This window comes from Colius striatus, chromosome 5, assembly GCF_028858725.1.
Source record: "Colius striatus isolate bColStr4 chromosome 5, bColStr4.1.hap1, whole genome shotgun sequence".
In the NCBI taxonomy this organism is placed as follows: domain Eukaryota; kingdom Metazoa; phylum Chordata; class Aves; order Coliiformes; family Coliidae; genus Colius; species Colius striatus.
This window is the reverse complement of record NC_084763.1, coordinates 11,831,493-11,851,269: the sequence shown is the minus strand read 5'-3', so window position 1 is coordinate 11,851,269 and position 19,777 is coordinate 11,831,493. Positions and strand designations below refer to the sequence as shown.

Genomic DNA, 19,777 nt, shown 5'->3' with positions numbered 1-19,777 from the left:
TGTGCATTTTTCTTTCTGCAAACAGCAGAACTACATGTATTCAGCTCAGTGAAACTTTAAGGATGAAGATGGAGAGTTAGACTCCACCCAACAGAAATTTAACATATTAATACAAAGACCTGTCAAAGCAGATTCTCCTGGCAATGGCTTTTCCAAAAAATATTCTTAAAAGCTGGTATTATTTGACTGTTACAATCCCTCCCTCTAGCCTCCCCCTCAAAATGTGTCTCAAACTTGCCATGAAACTTCCTTAATATATATCATCCTGATATCACCATCTCAGATTTCTGTCAATCTTAGCCCTGGGAAGACACTGTTGGCAGCCACTATTTAAACAATTATTTAGATTTTTGTGAACATTGTTAGTTGTGAGGGCCAAAGCATTAGCAGTTAGCATGTATTAGAGCTGCTTAGCTGAAACAGATGTAGCAATGATCACAATTGTGAAGAGAAAAGGCTAAGGGGCATAACATACCTTCAGAACAATATGAATTGTGTATGTTCAGGAGGACTTTGAGGAGTGTTACACATTACATGGCTTTGGGCCTCCTAGAACTTCTGAGAGAGTTTAAAACAAAAAAAACAAATAAACCCCCACAACTACCAACCAACATCCTCCTTTTAGGTCCTATGAGGAGAACCGCTTTGCATTCCCATTGATAGCTGCCAATTTTACTATTTACTGTGAAAGCAAAACTAAGTTACACACCAGTCTCTGTGTATTTTCTTGGAGGTGACTGCTAATTTGAAAATGCTAATGTTGTACTTTGACCTGTAGCTGTCAAGAGATTCTTGCATATATGCTTCAAGAGAGCTAAAAATGCTATAAGCAACTTTGCATATACATACTGATTTGCTCATCATAGCATACTCTGCCGGCAAGAAAAAGGAGCTGAACAAGAGCAATAGCAAAAAAAAACCTCTCACATCTTATTTGTCCCTTTGGTTGTTTCCATGCACAAAATTAAACTAGTGTCAAAGAATATGTACTTCAGTGATTTGACAGAAACAGTGTAAATCCTTGTAAAGGTATACATTTCAATATTAGACTATATTATTTCTATTTAGCTGAAATCTGATCATAATCTGCTTAAACAAAACTCAGACAAAAGGTTAATAAATAAATAATACGATTGGGTTCTCCACTCAACTTTCTCACCTGTTCAACCGAAGTGCATTAAAATCTACCTTAGCTTTAAAAGTGTGTTTTCCTTTGGAGGGAAGATAACTAGCTGAAATTCATTAGAACAGAAGAAAAATGCTACAATCACCTTTTTCTACATCATTTTGTAATTAGCTTTCCCTCTAGAAGACAGTGGCCTTGTCTATGGGAATAGAGAGGTCTAAGCACTGTGGCCTATCATGTATGTTCCAGATTGTGGCCTCAGCTGCTTTAACTAAGACATCAGCTGTGCTCAGAATTATAAACTGTTTGGAAGTAATTCTTACTATTTCATGTAAAAGTAGTTACAGAAAACAGGGAAAATAATAGTACCTGCATGTACATATGTAATAGTTGAGAAAGCAGAAATTTCCTTTGGAATGGAAGACACTTCAGCACTTTCCAAGACAGTCCACAATGAGAACAACACGATTTTTTAAAACCCTAGTCTCTGTTTTTATTGCACATGACATATTGCATTGTACTGAACAGTGTATGGTGATGAGGAATCCCCTGCTTATTTAATTGTGATCCTTCAACGACTTTGAAAGGGAGTGCTTTATTTCCATTTCTTTAATTTACTATTTCTTTAGCTGATGATTTTATTAACTCTTGTATTTGAGAACTGATGCTTAACAACAACAAAAAAATAGAAGAACTAAAAAAGGCCTTTGGCAGTATTGTGAAGGCCTGGAACTGAATAATGCACTTTAATAATGAGGGATAGAGCTATGGCTTTTGCTGATGGCTGTGACCGGCTCTGTGACCTGATTATGTCGCAGAGTGTCAGCAGCTGAGACACTACAAAAGGGAGCGCATCCCATCAAATCTATCTCCATTGTAATCACTGGCACTGCTGAGAGGCTTGTTAGGAGCAGGGAATCCATCAGGCCTCATTAGCACCATTTACCATCAAGAAGCTCAAAGAGCAAATGTGTACCCTCTCATCAGAATAATGAGAACCAAAGTACTCCTATTATCTAATTGGATCAACAATATCTCTCTCTCTATCTGGTTTCCTGAGCTACTTGTGGGCTACAACTCTCAAAAATTAGTTATTTTTTGTTAATTGCCCGGGTGGAGCTACTCTCAAGGTTTTCATTTTCTTATCTAAAGAGCAAGGCATGGGCACAATGAAGTCTGAGTTCCTCCAAGGGCAATCTTAGACTATACTGATGCCATTGCAATTAAATTCACTGTTCAATTAAAGCATATGCTGTATAATTACCCCATACTTAGTTAGGTTTTCCTATTAACCTATGAGGAAAGAGAATGTATTTCCCTCTTTAACCACAAGACAATTCATAATTCCAGCTCTTGTTATGCTACTTTTCTAATCTTTATGGTAAAATGTTATTTTGCAATTGTTGAATTAAGATATGTTTTTGTCCTATTAAACAAACCTCATTTTTCCAAAACAGAAATTAAACTTACTCAGCACCTGTAATTAAAATGTATTTGATAGTGTTAAAGTCAAGCAACTTATTTAAATGCAACTGACGACAATTAATCACTATGTTTTAGCCAAGAAGGAAGACAAACAGGTAGCATGTGCAGGTAGTACTTATGGAAGCCAGAAGCATCAACTTTCCTTTCATATTTCTGTGGTTCATCTCATTATGGAGATTAAGAAAAAAGCCCAAAGACATCTTTCATGTATTTAAACCCCACTCAAAACTCCTAATATTTTCTTTCTCTTGCCAAAAGAGGGTAAAAAGAGAAGAAGAATACAAGTACAGCAATGGCACTAGGAGCCGAATGGAAGGACAGGTTGAAGCAGGGCAAGCAGACAGCTTCTCTTTGAAATCAGTGTGTTGAGTTACAGAGTGGAATTTAGCAATTCTGCTACCCTGGACTTTAAGATATGAAAGCCCAGTCTTGCAAAAGCTTCCTAGAAAGTGCTGAGGGCAAACAGACTGTAAGCAGTGTTATATGGGCTAATAGCTCTTCATAATATGCCTCTGAAAATGAAAATTTGATTTGGAGTCCTCTACCTGTTTTATATCAAATTAACCACATGATCTAATCATATTATTCCAATGGATTAGATCTCTTTGCCACAGTGGTCCTGGGGAGCTCTGGTATTACAGTTCATATTGCCATCCAATGGAAAAAAATCATATCATAATTGTGAATTCAATAATGAAATTAATAACAGAGATGCTAGATAAAGAATTGTTAATATATATAATTTTGTAACTGTGATTGCAAGAACTCCTAGTTTATTAGGAATTAAGGCCGTGCCATACGTAATTTAAAAGATCATTTCCCTAAATTTGCTATCCAGTCTTGGATTTGACCTACAGTTTAATGTCTCCAGGGATTACTGATCAACATATATTCAGCTAGACAGATGGACATTTACAAGCGCTGGACTTCTATAGCAGAAGCAGCATGTAATTACAAAGACTGCACATGCAAACAATCTAGTAAGTCAACCAGCCTTATATCTGCAGGAGTTTATTTTGGATGTCACACTTGTGATTCTTTGAAAGCAGCAATTTTCAAAGGGCAGATGCTTCACGAATGATGCAAATCTGGCTCCTTAATGATTCCAAGCAGATCATTCAGAAATGGAGCATCCCAAATTACTATTCACTTTTGCTCTCCATTTTGAAGAATCATACCTCTTGTCTAGCTGCTATTCTTGTTTAGTTGCTATGGTTTTATTAATTTTCAGGGACTGTAATTTAATTTTGGGAATGCAGTTTAATTACACTGAATAGTTCTGTTCTGTAGACGGATAGCTTCAGAAGTGTGCTCTAAGCAATATGGGTTTATGCTGAATATTATAAAAATGGGTGTTATGTTACACACTTACCATCAATATTTATCTGTATTGTGGTAAGATCTGCAGTACTGATTATAAACCGAGGAATGTTTGTAAAAACAAGCAATAAAAAGACAGTCCTTATTTAAAAGAGCTAGGCAAATAGATAGATTCTGTAATTTTATCCAACAATAGGGAAGATTCTCTTCTCTTTCTCTGCAACCTGTTGAGTTATCGGGATTTACATTATGTGTGGAATAAACAAGATTCAGCCTGAGGGAATCTATAGTTTCATTCAGTGATATCTTCACACTAGTGATTTTTTAAAGGTACAATGAATGGCCACACTTTGCTTTTGTTTCCTGTGGAGAACATGTAAAGGGAAAACTATCAGAAAACTGGTCTGGGTTTATATTTTCAGCTTTTAGTGAACATCTTTGGTGTCAAGTTCCTCATATGAGTGGTGGTTGTGAACCATTTCTGGAGCACAGACAGAAACAAGCAGGCTTCTAGGTTGGAGCTGATCTGACTATGAGTTATAGGTATTATAACCAACTTTTCTTCCAAACCAATACCCCATACCTCCAGAAATCTTAATAGGCTTTTGAGAGCCTCCATTTAAAGCTGGCTGCATAAAATGATCCTTTGATGAAAAGGGATTGAAACAAGGGTTAAAGTAGACATTGAAAGGTTATTGTAGAGGGCACATTGTTCATACAATCCTCCTTTAATATGTGTGGTGTGCACCTGCGATAAGATGATTCATTAGATAAGGCCTCACTTTGACAAGCTCCATCGTTCAACCCTCGGGGTAGTGATGGAACAATTCTGCACCCACCCAGTAAATATAACAAGGTCAGCATTTTTTTTTCCTGGGACTTGGACGGTGATAGTGAGGCTCAGGATGTATCTTTGTTTATGTGTTATGTTAAAAAGAAAGGGGTGTGGGGGGGAGGCTTCTATAAACTCTTGACTTATTTTTAATGGGCCAAAATAAAAAGAAAAGGTCATCTCTGTTCCAATTAAATAGCATGGTGATAGAAAACCACCAGGAAAAACCTGCTCTTCTTGTTTTTTCCCCATCATACTAAATAGTAAGAGTAGAAACTAAACGTCAGATTCACATATCATCCAAGCTGCATCACTTCAATAAATGTTTACCAGGGCCTAACATCCACCTAAATACTGTGGCTATCACCACATACCCAGTTTCTAGCATTTAGAATGATGAGAATCAAATTACTCAGTTAACAGGTCCAGTCTTAAGTTATACTGACAGATTTGTTCTGGTTATTTTATGTGAAACAAGTAACTGTGTTAATTTTAGTCCAATAAACACACACAAAAAATATTGTTCAAGTTTCTATTTAAAAAATTTTCTTTAAAGCAAAAATTTCTCCCAAATTTCCATTACAGACTGGCAGATTCATTGTAAATTGCTTAACTTAGTTAATCAGCAAACAAGTAAGCCACCCAGTTAAATCCATCCCAGACACTTAATTACAATTTAAGATGTTTTCCTCTAGTTAAAACTTTTAATACCTTTTTAGAAATGAGGCAACACAGAAATGTTATAAAATGCAAAAAAGGGTAGTCAATATTACAGTAGCATTTTTACTGTAGTTGTATGTTGTTATAAATAATTGGAAGAAGACAGCTGGTATGTTTGTTAAGAATCACTGGATTGCTGGACTTTTAAAATACCACATTATTGCACAATTGTGATATTTTCAAAAGGCAGAATTAGAATAAAACAAACCCTAAGCCTTTTCTGGCTTGAAAACACTTTCTAACAGCTCCCAACTTCCTCCCAGGTCTCAGACTTTCCATTTCTTACCTTGTCTGGCAAATCAATATTTATTTATCTTCAATATGTGCACTTTTAAATTGCTGTCATACAAGCGGAACTCATTTTTGTCCCAAGATCAGCCTGCCATCAGAATTCACTGTTTGCTCCATCTTCTACTCACCTGTCCTTGTGCATTAGTGACGAGCTGACCTGTGACCCCCTGAAGACTGGAGAGGGCATTGCCAAAGGCCTGGGAGCTTGCTATTGAGCCCATGGCTGCTGCTGCTGCAGCCGCTGCTGCTTGACTTGCTAGAGGATTATTAACCAGCTGAAAAAAAAGAAAGAATAGATCATGGTAAACCCCCAATGAACACAGAAACACGAGTGTTAACTGGATAACCTAAGAGTGATTGTGTTAACATAGGTAAAAACCTTGAGAGGTCCTTGTTTCTGAGGCTTTGACAAGAAATGTTTTTAAAAAACCCAGAGAAAATTCAATGTTATCATTAAAGAAAAAAATTCTCTTTTTTACCCTCTATTATAACTTTTTTTTTTTGGTTATGCTTGATGAATTTCTTTAGGTTCAATGGGCTAATCCTGCTGTAAAAAGCAATTAGTGAATCATTAACATTTGATTTGAATGGGGGTGGGATATTTACTTGGGGATATTGAGAAAAGAGACTATTTCACTAATGGCCCCAGAAGTGACAAAAGCCTACAGATCCTTTTAATTTATGTCATTAAAAAATTGGTCTCAACATCTAGATAAATCACAGCAGAGGACTCAACCCTGTGATGAGGTTCAGTAGAAATCAACGAAAAAAATTGAAATGCATTTGCAAAATAGGATACTAAGGAACTTACTGCTTCTAAACTCTGAATAATTAATTGCAGGACTCATAAATTGTCAGGAAGTGCATTGTACTGCCCTCTTCAGTTGGTTCTACCTGGGTGCTCCACAGAAAGCATAGAGCACAGCCACAGTTTTCACCTTAGCAGACTATGGGAACGGCACAGAGGAAGACTATCAACACTTGGGTTTATCAAACATACAAAATGTATGTTCTCTGTCAGAATCAAATGTCCTCTGAGAGATGACATGTTCACTGGATAACTGTGAAGTTTGTGTTTTCTCACACTTTTTTGAAAATGCACAAACTTTCAACCAAGCACACAGGAATGACATTAAAAATAATAAGGAAAATGCTGGGAACCATCATCACTGGGACAGCTGTCCTAAGAACAATCAAGCAAGTTGAGTTCATCAGGATGAAAATGTATTTTACAGTGGGATTGCTCTCTAAGCATCACTGCATTTTAGCAGAGCTTGCAAAATGCACATTAGCAGGGTAAAGTAGCCAAAAGTTTGAGGAAGAAAATGTTTGGGGACAGCAAACACAATTTGTTCCCTAGGCTGAAGTGAAAATGCTGAAGCTACCTCAGAAAACTTTAATGAAAATTAACTGAAATTAGGTGTTCTAAGTCTTTAGATGATGAGAAAATTATCAATCCTATAGAAATAGTTACAGGCACCAGTAAGGGATGTGCTCCACGGACAGGCTTAGCTTCAAAATAGGTTATAAAAAATTAATCAGTGATTAGTAGATGTTTTAAGCATGTTACAGATATGAGTAGTGTGTATGTTATAGATGTTTAGAAGCCCATCAGTAGAAGATGTCAGATATGGTTATAATCTATGCTTATAGGAAACCTACTTGTCTGTTGGATGTTGTGAAATCTACAACAATTGATTGGTCATACATTAAAACAGCTATTAATCATTCATTAGCCCTTCATGAAGTATTTATAAATGGAACCTTGATATAAAGTGTTGCCGAAAGGGATGCCTTGGGCACATCCAATCCCTCTAGAAATTGTAAAGTAAATAACTAAATAAAGATTAGTAGCAATGCTGGACAGAAAAGATGACGTTGTTGGAGGAAATATTTTGTTTTGGAGTTTGAATCTCCCAAACCACAGTATTGCATGGCAAGAAAATCAAGCAGGAGTGAAATATAATGGGGAAACTGCAATGGCTGCTTGATTAGCAGCCCTGATGAGCTGTGAAGAGAGCCGAGGCACAATGACCAAGGTGAAGCTAGGTCCCTGAATGCAGACTGCAAGCAGTTCCACTGATGGCACAAGCTGGGAGCCCAAACAGAGTTGGAGGCACTCCTCAGTGACCTGTCTGGGAATGTCTTAGCACAGCAGTATAATGTGAGATAACAGTATAGATAAACTTCTCTGTTTTCTGCTCAAAACAGTAACATTTCTTATTTTCCAGAATGGAAGCTGGTAAAACCCTGCCTTTCTCCACAACCCTACAGGGGCAGCATTGAGACTTGGAGTAATTCCCTTGTAGCTCTAAGTACCTGAGGAAGGACAGCAGCAAAATTGTAAGACTCGGAAAAAAGCCTTCTATAATCTTAATAGGAACCCACAAAGTTTTGCATCGATGATCCTACAGCATCTGACTGCAGGTATAAATTATAATCTTTGCATGGTTACCTGACATCAGCTCATAAACTACAGTAGCTGCTACAGTTTATGGCTTCAGTTACACATAGGAACAGTTACTAGGGCAATGTAAGTAAGCTCTGGAAACTACAAAGTGTTAAAACCTTCTAAAAATCAGACTATCACCTCCTAGAATCTCCTTTCCAATTTTTTTCTTCACTTTTCAAAAACCGTACATTTTCAAATACAACAATAAAATTTAATTACAACAAACCCTGGAGACACTCAGGATTGCTTTTAGTTGCATCACAGAGATAAGCTACTTATTAAAAATGATGGCAGAGGCTATGATATGCATAGGTACCCTGGGTAGTACTATGTTCCAGGAAAAATCAGAGTGAATGGTCCGACTCATAGAGTAAGAGACTTCCTAGTGCATATAAAAACATCCCTATCTATTCATAAGTCTGATTAAAAATCAGAAGATGCATTTTACTTTGAGCACTTTGGGAAGCTGTTACACTCTGGTAAACTGACCCCTGTTATATCATGTGCAAATTGGAGATGGAGAAATACACCTCATTTGATTATGTCTGGATACCAATGTAATTTCTAACACATTATATCTTGCTTTTATTTTAAAAAGGAAACCTCTGACTTGAGAGGTTTTTGCCATTTCTCAGCGCAGGTTGGATCCCTGACAACACTTACTGCAAATATTAGAAATATTTTATGAAAGGTCCCACAAAGGGCTCTTCCCATTTTGCTTCTGTATTTAAACAATGATTTAATTTGGAAGGCTGAGACATTTAGAACTGTCAATGCCCGTGCCCAAATTTCTACTCTCACTCAAAACACCAGCCACAATCTTAGTTTAAAGTGACAGGCCAGCCCTGTCAAGGATGCCTCCATTAATGACATGATTATATGGGGAAGCAAACTTTATGAGGAAGAATCACGTAGTTTCAGTGCATTTTTTGTGACTACCCAAAGCTGATCTTTTAAAGGAAAAGCATATGAAAGTTGTTCTGCTCTAACCCTGTGTAAAGCTGGAGCAATTCTGCTGCAGCAAGCAGAACTCACACAAATCTAACCGGTAAAGTGAGGAAGGATGAAAAAGACACTACCTAAAAGACCCTCAGACTGTGACAGGCAAAGTGAGAGTTTCTAGGGTTAAGAAACATTCTTCAAAAAGAACAATTTCAAGAAAAGTGTGGTAGAGACAATGCTGCAAGAAGCTTTCTTGGGAGCTGCAAATACCTTTTTCTTCTGGAAGAATACTCTCTTCCTCTCTTTTGTTTTTTCTTTTTTCTTCCCTAAGCTAACTTAGTATCTCAGTGAAATTCCTGTGAGAAGCTGATCAAGCATCCATATATTGTTATATATAAGATTGGATTTGGTAGACTACATGCTACTTTTACTTTTCCCTGTAAAGGATATATCCTTTCTTTCCCTTGGCCTGGAAATCAAAGAGCAAGTTTTACTCATTACAATATCACCCATTCAATAAATATAAAGAAAAAAAGAAACGGTTTGATTCATGAAAAGTTTCAGGATGCCACAGCATCATGTGAAAAAAAGGGCCCACAACCTGAAAGGTAACGTCACTTTATGTAGTGTCAATGTAAGAATAAAGTTAGATCCTGTGTGTTTTCTAAAGGACTTGTGAGAGGTTAACAGTGAAGATACATTATCTGAATGCAGCAATGGAAAGTGGAAGGACATACTGTGGAGTAACAGCAGGTATAACTTCATTTTACAAAATAGTATCTATGTTTTTCAGGAAGGCTGTTAAAAAAAAAAATCACATTTTTGGATATCCCTAGAAATTAAACTAATGTAGAAAAGCAGTATATTTGATTAGGGACTGATAGATCCTCTGTCGCTTATGTTGTCACACAATCCTTTCTGTAGGGAGCATCACATTACTAGATCAGCAACAGACCAGCTACTGAGTTTGCCTAAAACAATGCTTTTCAGGGGAAAATAGAAAAATCCTTTGATTTAAATAACTCTAAAAGTTGAGAAGAATTCAGCAATGTCTCTCAATCAGAAAGAAAGGACATTATTCTTTTTCTACCCAGATTATGTAAAAAATTATGATAGAAAAGACATTTTTATTGGCATGGCATTTGCTTTTGTGGTCATTTTTACCTCAGAAACTGTATGAAGTTTATCTGTGTTAGGATTATGAGAGAATTACGTGTTAAACTCTAGGGGGCTTTATTCCCATTTTTTTTCACAGGGGCTCATGAGAGAGTTTCTGAGTAGCAGTCACTTGTCCTTAGAAGAAATAAATTGTTTAAAAAGGAGCAGAGGCTTCTGAGGATATTCTGGTACTTCCATTGTTACTGTGACCAGCATTATTGGGTGTCTGTGGCAAGGTTTTGGTAGGGGGCAGCTGCAGAGAAAGAGGAGAAAAAAAGAGTGAACACAACAGAAGGAAATACTAAGGTAAGAGAAAGGAGAAGGTGCTTCACAGCAGAGCAAGTATCCCCATGGTAGCCCTTGGAGAATCCCATACTGGAGCAGATGGATATCTGCTATCTATGGATAGCTTGTGCAAGAGTGGGGGAAAAGTGTGAAAAGGAAGAAGAAGCAGAAACACCTACAGACTGACTATAGTCTCCCCACGTTCCCTGTGCCCCTGGGAGAGGAATCAGGACTGAAGGAGTGAAGTTAAGTCACTTCAAATAGGGTGGAGAAAAATGGTTTTATTGTTTGCCTTTTGATTTCTTACTACCTGAATGTATTTTAATTGGCAACAAAGTTAATTATCCTCAAGTTGAGTCTGTTTTGCGTGCAACAGTGATGGGTGATCAGTCTCTGTATCTTGACCCATGATCTTTCTCATCCTATTTTCTCCCTTATCCCACTGAGGCAGTTAGTGGCCAGGTGGGCATTTGGCTGTTAGCCAAAGCTAACCTACTGCACCATCCCATGACAGTAACTGCAGACTATATCTAACAACAACAATATGTAAGTGTCTTCAGTGCCTCGGAGACACAGAAGCAGAGCATTCCAACTTAGATAACCATATGCTTGTTTTCTAAACATGAACAAATTGATGCAGAAGTACAGTTTGCCTGCAAGCCCCTAGTAACTCTTCTGGCAAGTTCTTTACATACTATTAATGCTTACATTCCTAATTGTCATCAATATGCATATATACCTTGTACCAGCTAATAGCTCCTAGGACCTACACTGAATCTCAAAATCCCTGAAGGAATTTTTAAAAAGACACTGGAGAGACTGCTTCAGCTTAATCCCGGAGAAGCACCTAGACACCATAGTGATGACTGCCAAATAAATGTTTGTAATAATCAAGAATAAGAAGACCACTTAGCATTTATATAGAATTTTGCAGCCAAATTTTTCAACTGTGGGCACCTGAACTCTGTCAGCTTAATTTACTTTAAGGATCTTAAGCAAAAATAAGTTAACTTTTGAAGAAACCTGTGAACATGCAGATACCAAGAAAGCCAAAGAAAATATATAGGTAACTTAAACCAAATGAAGTAAATTTTATCCAAAAAGATGTTATGACCAAACATTTTGGAAACCCTGTATATTTTAGATATTCATTAGAACCCTTTTTTTTTTTAATTGTTATTTTGACCCTTTGCTCCCTTCTTGTTAGTTTCTATAATAGGATAATTACAACGTTTAGCTTTTATAAATGAACAACAGGGTAAAATGTCTAATAAAATGGTTGTCATAGAGCCTAATGATGCATAACTCTTTGAAAACATGCCCCAGCAGGCAAATGTTCGAAGCAAATCCCAAATTATGAAAGGAAAAAAACGTATCTGTCAAGATTTGTTTTTCATACAGTGTTGGGATATGATTGACCTATAAACTATACAATGCAGTTACACTATTTAGAACCAGCCAACAGTGCCTGGCTATTTCCAAACTGCTCAGGTCTATATTTGCAGATGGCTGTAGGAGTTCCCAATAGGCTGCTTAAACAGATGGTTTATATGCACATATATCCAAAATTTATGCGTAGAATACAGTGTAGAGACGAGGATATTGGACTATCTCAAAGCACCAACTTGCCAGGGACACTTAAAATATCTGGTTCTCACAGACACTTAATCTGCTCATTATATACATTTATTGTGGCTGAGCTACTTGCTGTCTAAATCTATGCGGAATTTTCTGTCTGGAATAAGTAGTGATAGTGGTATCACTGATGCGACGTGACTTGATCCAATGCAAAGCGACGCGACCTGAGGTGATGGGAAGCACGCAGTGCTCATGTACGCCTTGATATGACATGGAGAGAGGAGGAAGCACCACATTTCTCACAGTATCTTTGTAAACAAGGTGCTGCTGGCCAAATTGGAACCAGACTTAAAAAATGACAGAAAATAATTTACAAAATTAAAAAGAAAGTCCTACTTTTAATAGAGTAATGGCAAAGCAAACAAACAGCAGATATCATTACCAGATCTCTAGGACCAAATTACTGGAGACATGAATAGTGAAGAACACATCAGGGCACAGTCAAGGAGTGAGTGGAAACCACCCTAGCCGTTTTCATTTCTGCTCTGTTAGTGACAGAGAGAAAAGAGAGTAAAGGGATCCTGCTTGGGTCTAATCTACAAGATAAACTAAATCAAAAGTATCAACATTTCTCAGATTGAGTCTTATATACGTTTACCAAAACAGAAGAGCAAATATATTTAAACACATTTTCTATTTGTTTAGATATGAATAACCATTTTTATAATATATTGGTTAATATACATAACATTTTGTATGTTTCCTCCCTGGAAGTGTTAAAGGCTTGGCTGGATGGAGACCTGAGCAACCCAATCTGGTGGAATATGTCCCTACCCATGGTAGGGACAGTAGATGACCTTCAAGGTCCCTCCTGACCAAAACCATTCTTTGTTTCTATGATTCTATGATAAATACAAGGAGTAGCTGACTAACTCCTTTAGCAGCAGGTCAGTACTTACAGACAACTCACAGACTCTGGTCCTGGTTGTCCATATTTCTAATTTGCAAGTAAGAACTGTTGCAGATTTGTACACCTGGTACACAGTCTTCCAGATTTTAGTTAAACAGAGCCATCTTGGTTTAGTCTGGTTAGTTACCTTTATGTTTAGACAGTCTTTAAAATACCTACAACTGTTTATGCATGATGCAAACAAGCTCCCTCCTCTGACATGATGAAATTTTGCACCACTACTAATCATAAACTGCATTGGTACTCATAAAACAGGAAAGACTACTGAAAAAAAAATCACCTGAATTCTCTGATTTTCTAAAGTAGTTCCCATGTGTGGCAAGGATGAAAGCAAAGAGTAACTCCTAAACTCTCTGTAAGGGGCTGCAACTCAGCTCATTTCAGGTTGATTAGTTTCTTGGTTCCTCTGTTTGTCTATTTTAGAATGATTTATCTGGCTTCTGAAAGATGCATTCCCCACAAGAAAAATGGTTACTTCAGGGCTCCCTTGCTGTTAAAAAAATGAACTCTTATCAAAAGGAAATTGCCATCTGTCTTCTCGGATAAGAGCCCAGCACTTGGGTCTCGGTGATCTAGCCTCTGCAGAAAGTGTGTCAACTGTGAGACACAAATTAATCTCCTTAATCTAAAACATTTATTTGCCTTTAATTTGAATGTGTGACTGGCACATGTAGACATGTAAATGTGACCATTTGCATATGTAAATGTTAAAAATGCAATGTGAGGTCACATCACGACAATACAGTGCTTCATGACGGGTATTTGAGAAAATATTTCAGAAACAGTCTTGTTTTTTACAGTACAATGTGAAATTTTAGGGTACATGCTTGGAACTCTTATTTGACTATTCATATTAGAAATTAGACTTTTAGGAAAAGACCTTCTCTTTTGCCCTTTGAAGAATAAATGCTACTTAATATATAGGGACACATTGCTGACTAAGAACATATATAAGATTTCTTTAAAAATTCTAAGTCATCTGCTCTGTAAAGATCCTGATTTTTGAAGCTGGAAATACATCCAGATACTTTCATTAATTTGTGATGTAATAGCATTACCAAATAGATCTGCTTCCATGTGAGCTAAAAGTGCTTACACTGAAGTCTTGTTGACTTGAATGTGAACAAGATCAGATTTAAAACTGGAACGATGCAGAATATTTTTCTTTTCACTAAGTTCAGCTCCAAACTTGACATTACTGGATGCACAGATCTGATACAAAGTTGAATGATACAGATGACTCCTGAGTGTAGTGCAAAGATTGCTGGCAAAGTTCTAGATCAGTCCAAAATCCAAATTTTAATCTGAATGTAGGTAACTAGAAAGCCAGAGGGGTTCAATTCTCTGTAGTCACAGAATCACGGAATCTTAAGAGCTGGAAGGAACCTCGAAAGATCATCTAGTCCAACCTCCCTTCCAGAGCAGTTCACTCCAAAGTAAAAATGACATAAACACCATAATTGATACCATGTGATTGGGAAGTTGTCTATTTTCCAGGTTTCATGGAGAGTATATGAAACATCAGTCGACACACTGATTTGTAATTAGACATTTGAGTTTTGCTGAAACCTCAGTATAAAAAGTGAGATTTAAGAAGTATGAACAAAGTTGAAGGAAGTATTACCTTGAAGGCAAACCCACATTTCTAATAAATTAAATATAAGGAGTGTGTGATAGCCACCAAAACAAGAAACCTGAATGAAAGTCTATGTGAGGGAAGAGGGCCTGTATAAAAGGATTCTGGGGGTCCCTAAGCAGGAAACTCTTAATATTTCCCTTGGGGCACTATTTTACTTCTTCAGTACAATTCTGAGTGCTCAGTGATGGCCTGGGAATGTGATTTGGTTCAACTGATTGTTATCTGTATGTCAGTGGAGTGGTTGCTACTTCTTTTCTGAAGACAGAGCAATGAACACTTCTGAGCAAGCACTCCCCCTCCTTGTGCCAGTGCTATGAGAGCATACTGGATCTCAGGCAGCATCAACCTCCTGCCACACTCACCTCTGGAAGGCTTAACTGACTGTAAATATAGAAGCCACTAGCTAACATATGACAGACTAGAGCACTCTCAGGCCACTGTTTATGCATACAGTCAACATTCTTTTTTTCACCAGTAGTCCTACACTGTGCATAGAGCTGCATACAAACTGGCAACAACCATACATTTAAAACATGCCAAAAATTGTGTCCTCAATGCAGCTCCTACAGAAGAGGAAAGGCAGAAGGTTTCATAGTGTAATGTAGCCATGTATGTAACACTTCCATGGAGAACCCCTCTCCTCCCAGGCACTTCCATCTCATTTAGTGTCAGCAAGAAACCTGCTCCCAAAGCCAAAGTCCAAGTGCTTCCCCAGAAGCAGCAGTACCAGGGCGTGCTGCCGCTTGCTGCGTGGGGCTGTGCTCAGCATCAACTTGCTGACTCCAGCTTTAACATTGTTTAATGCATTTCTGAGAGCTGTATGGACCATTCATTGGTTGGTTTAAATTTTCTGACTGTCTTGAAAGCTTTTTCTTTTTAAAAATAAATATATTTCAGAATCCAGCCATGCTCATCCCTTCCTGTGGCCCCTGCTTGGGGGTTTTTTTTGGAGGTGGGCATGATTTTTTTTTTTTTGCTGTGATAAACTCTCTTTTTTTTGCCTTTACCTATTGGATTCCTTTTCTCTGATCTCTTATCTCCAGTCTCAGCCTCTTTTTACTCATGTCACAACAGGTTTTCCATATGGGAGTTCACACAGAGCTGCAAAAGCAGCAGTAAATCTACTGTGTCTGTAATGCTGCCATATTAATTCCTAATCAATTTCAAAGCTGCATTTGAAACTCATACATTTCACCTCAGCAAAATCAAAATAATGTCAAGTTGCCAACAGCAAATGAAACTTGGAAATATAATTAAAAACATATAGGCTAGGAATGTATTGTTTCTGAGGTCTTTGCAATTGCCACTGCACTAGGCACTATAAATTGATGGCAAGAGGGTATATGAAACTGAGATCCTCTTATATCAGAAGCATAGCCCCATATTGCTTGAGGTAACAGAAGAACTGCTGTTAGCTGAATGTGAGTGATGACTGCAAGTATAAACTGAAGATTTTTTTTTTGCTGCAAGGATCAATTCCAAATTGGTTAAAAGCTGAGGCTCAGGTCCTGCAAAGGCTGCTTGAAGTCAGCCTGCATCCAAGCCCTAATGCAGTCCTAGGTAAACTCAAGAGGGTTTGTGTTAGTGTGTTCTTGCAACTGCACAGATGAAGATGGAGTGTGGCTTTATACATGTGATTACAAAAAATCACATGCAAATATTAATTTACCTCTATACTGATATTACTGTTTTTTAAACAAAAGTAAAGGCAAGGTTTAGCTCCTATCATCCTCTGGGTTTTTTTTGTGTGAAGGCAGAAATAATGCCTATGTTATTATTCAGAATCTGCTACTGGCTGAATGCATTGCCTGGGGAAAGTCTAATTATCACTTACAATAAATAATTTCCTCCATATTTATTATCAATAGAAATCTGCTCACAGACATTCAGCCACAGAATTCTGCTATATGGGCAAAAATATGTACTATCTTTTTCAACAGCAGCTCAGCTTACAACCTGGATGTCTGTAGCTTTTTCATTAAATTCATTATTGCCTTATTGTACCTAGACTCTTGTTCCTCCATAAGGCACTGTCAATAGACAGACAGATGAATTTCTTCATGTTCTAAGTATTTTCTACTTTTATCTGTTGACCAGATTCACAAAATATTTATGGGCCCTGTAGCATTTCTTGTGCTTTACAAAACAAGGGGGTTTTTTGTGCTAAAAATAAATCCCAAGTTCTTGGTCTGATTCTGAGTTTTCCCCACCAGGATTTAAATGTAGTGTCCTTTTAATGGGGTCAGCAGAGTTGCAATTGGTTGAAACAGAAGTAACTGCTGTCAGAATAAGCCCCTTTGATTTCTAATAGTCTTCAAATCTGCAGTAAGAGGGGAATAATTTGAAATACTAGAATTAGCTAATTACACTGATATTTTATTTAAAACAAATAGTCTCACCAAAGACCTCCATTTTTTTTCCTTTATTCCTTTCTATTTATGCCACTGTAAATTGGAGAGGCTATCCATTGAAGTAAAAACATTTACACCTACAGCTGTGAAACTGATGGATTTTTCTATTTGCAGGTTGAAAAATTCCCTCGAAACATCCTACTCGCCCCCTTAAAAACAAAACAAAAGACAATAAAACAATTACAAAACGTGGTTCAGGAGGACCTGGTGTGGAAAAAAAAAGGAAAATAAATAAATTTGAAATCACATGAAACATTTAGTTCAGATCAAAATGATTTCTTGAAAGGAAATGTGGAATGGATCACCCTCACAGATGAGTGTTTTATAAATTGTGTGGAAATACTTCATTTCAAAGAAATCATTCTCATGTACCTTTTCCTAACCTCGCTCATTTTGAGGGGTTCCTAAGTATTTGGCAAAATACACTTTTTGAAAGGGTATAGTCTGCAGAACTCCCTGTAGTCACAACTACTGGCAGATGCTACTAGTAATTCTGTCAGTAAAAAGGGTAAGCCAAGGGTCCAAAATGGTTTTGCAGGTAACAGTCAGCCAATGCTGTTCTAAACACATCTGCAACAAAGCAGAAATTGTGATGAATCCAGCCCAACTGCAATTAGGGCAGGACTTTTTCACTACACTTATCTCATTCATATTATTTGTACACACAACGAAACAAATGTTCCCTATAAAATGTGAGGTATGTCCTGTTTACTTTCCAAACTTAAAGCTGAATATATTCCCTTGAAAAAAGAAATTTCATGGAGGACTCTCACATGGTTTCTTACCATGGCAGGAGGGAATAGATGAACAGAAAAGGGATGGCCTAGTTTTAAGTATGTATTAACTGAACACAAAACAGTGTGCAGCCATTCTGTGTGTTGAATTATTTCCTCTTTCAACAATGACAATCAGCAGACAGGTAACAGTCTTCTCAGTTTCATCTCAGAGAGGCAGACAAGAACTCTGAGTTGCAGAAGACTTGTTGGATATCAGCCAGTTGGAAGAGGCAACCAGGATCAACAGCCTAAACTAAACCAGAAAGTGTTACTTTTGCATGAGTCCAAGAGCCATTTTTTTTCTGGTTGTAACTGCAGGATAGCAATGGGAGTGAGATGAGGTCAAATTTCCCTTTGGTCTCCTGAAGGCCATGAGCTGATTGAGCATTGCAGGTTACTAAGGCATCTGAACTAAGATCTTCAGGGAGTGAAGAACAAGGGCCCATTTGGCAAGCTCATTATAACTCAAGGTTTTCCTCACATTTCCACTGGGAAATGCCATACAAGGGCATATCAGAAGGCTTCTTCTGCCCACTGGTCTGACAAAGACCGAATTCAAAGCAGATTTTCCCCATCTACTCTTAGAACTCCAAAATATTTCCTTTGCTTTCAAGACAATTATGCTGCCATTTAAACCAATGTCAGTGAAATCGGACCTCTATCTTTGTTCACAATTGAAGTTCATCCAAAAACAACGTGCCTCTTAAGAGCCATCAATGCAACAGGTAGAGTCCCAGGGAGGTCAGTATAATTACACCAGCTTAGGGCAAAGCAGTATTTAGTGCATTGATGCTGTCTTGTGAAAAATAAATCAGAAACTTTATGGATATTAAAAACAGTGTTAAAATTGGTTGTTTTATACAGTAATTATAAGGTTATTTCTCAGTAATTCAATCTACCGGGAGTGAAAATATCTTTTTTATTGTTGCCTATGATGGTAATAATTCTTTCTGGCATCTGTAAAAGCAACAATAGCTTTTCATTGATTTTGCTTAAAAGGAAAGTTCAGGGTTAGAAAATTAGTATTTCATGTGGAAACATGAAAAACTTTCCAAAGTATATGCAATGGAAATGGTAATAATTATGTTTGAGGAGGAAGGAAGTCTTGTGATTAGGGTCCCTGGGTAGAGATCTAGAATCTAACTAGGGGTCCAATTCTTCCATATATTTTCATTCCTTTAATTTCCTGTCTGAAAAATGAGAATAATAAAACTCCCTTTCTTTCACTCTGTTTATTTGTTTGTTCTCTCTTTAGAAAATACACCTGAAAGTCCATTAGGACTGGATTACATATGCACATGCACCAAACTAAGGCAAGATCCAAATTAAAACTCTTTTTCTTATTTCAGGGTAAATCTGCATGTAGAATATTTCTTCCTGTTTGCTGCACACTACCTAGTGATTTATGTATTTATCTAAGTATTTTTGTAAGTTATGCACTTAAGTCACTACCCTTATACACAGGTAATATTCATGGAGGCCAAATAATTCCTCTGAGGTGCAGAAATGAATGAACACCTAAGTGACAAGCAAAGCTGCTCACAAAACGTAGGTCTTTAACTAGGAAGCATATAAATGGTAAAACTAACTACAAGGGGCTATTTCAAAGTGAAGGCTGGCTTTCCACAAGGAAATGATAGATCCAGGAGAGCACAGCATATGTGTCTGGATCTGCTGTTGTTTATAAATTATCTGGTTCAGTTTTCTTGGCTTACATTATCAGAACACTCTGCATTAATGACAGCCTTGTCTTCTCTCTGAAGTTGTGATCTAATAACATATAAATTCTTTA

At 37.3% G+C, this 19,777-nt stretch overlaps 1 protein-coding gene across 3 annotated transcripts in view; it reads right to left on the bottom strand.

The window, feature by feature from the left end:
* The window catches only part of POU6F2 (POU class 6 homeobox 2), a 322,297-nt gene that overhangs the window by 52,662 nt on the left and 249,858 nt on the right, over positions 1-19,777 (bottom strand). For all 3 annotated transcript variants that reach the window (XM_061997033.1, XM_061997035.1, XM_061997036.1), the window contains exon 6: positions 5,903-6,049. In XM_061997033.1, the coding sequence (XP_061853017.1) occupies positions 5,903-6,049 (147 nt within the window). The remainder of the gene's footprint in view (positions 1-5,902; positions 6,050-19,777) is intronic.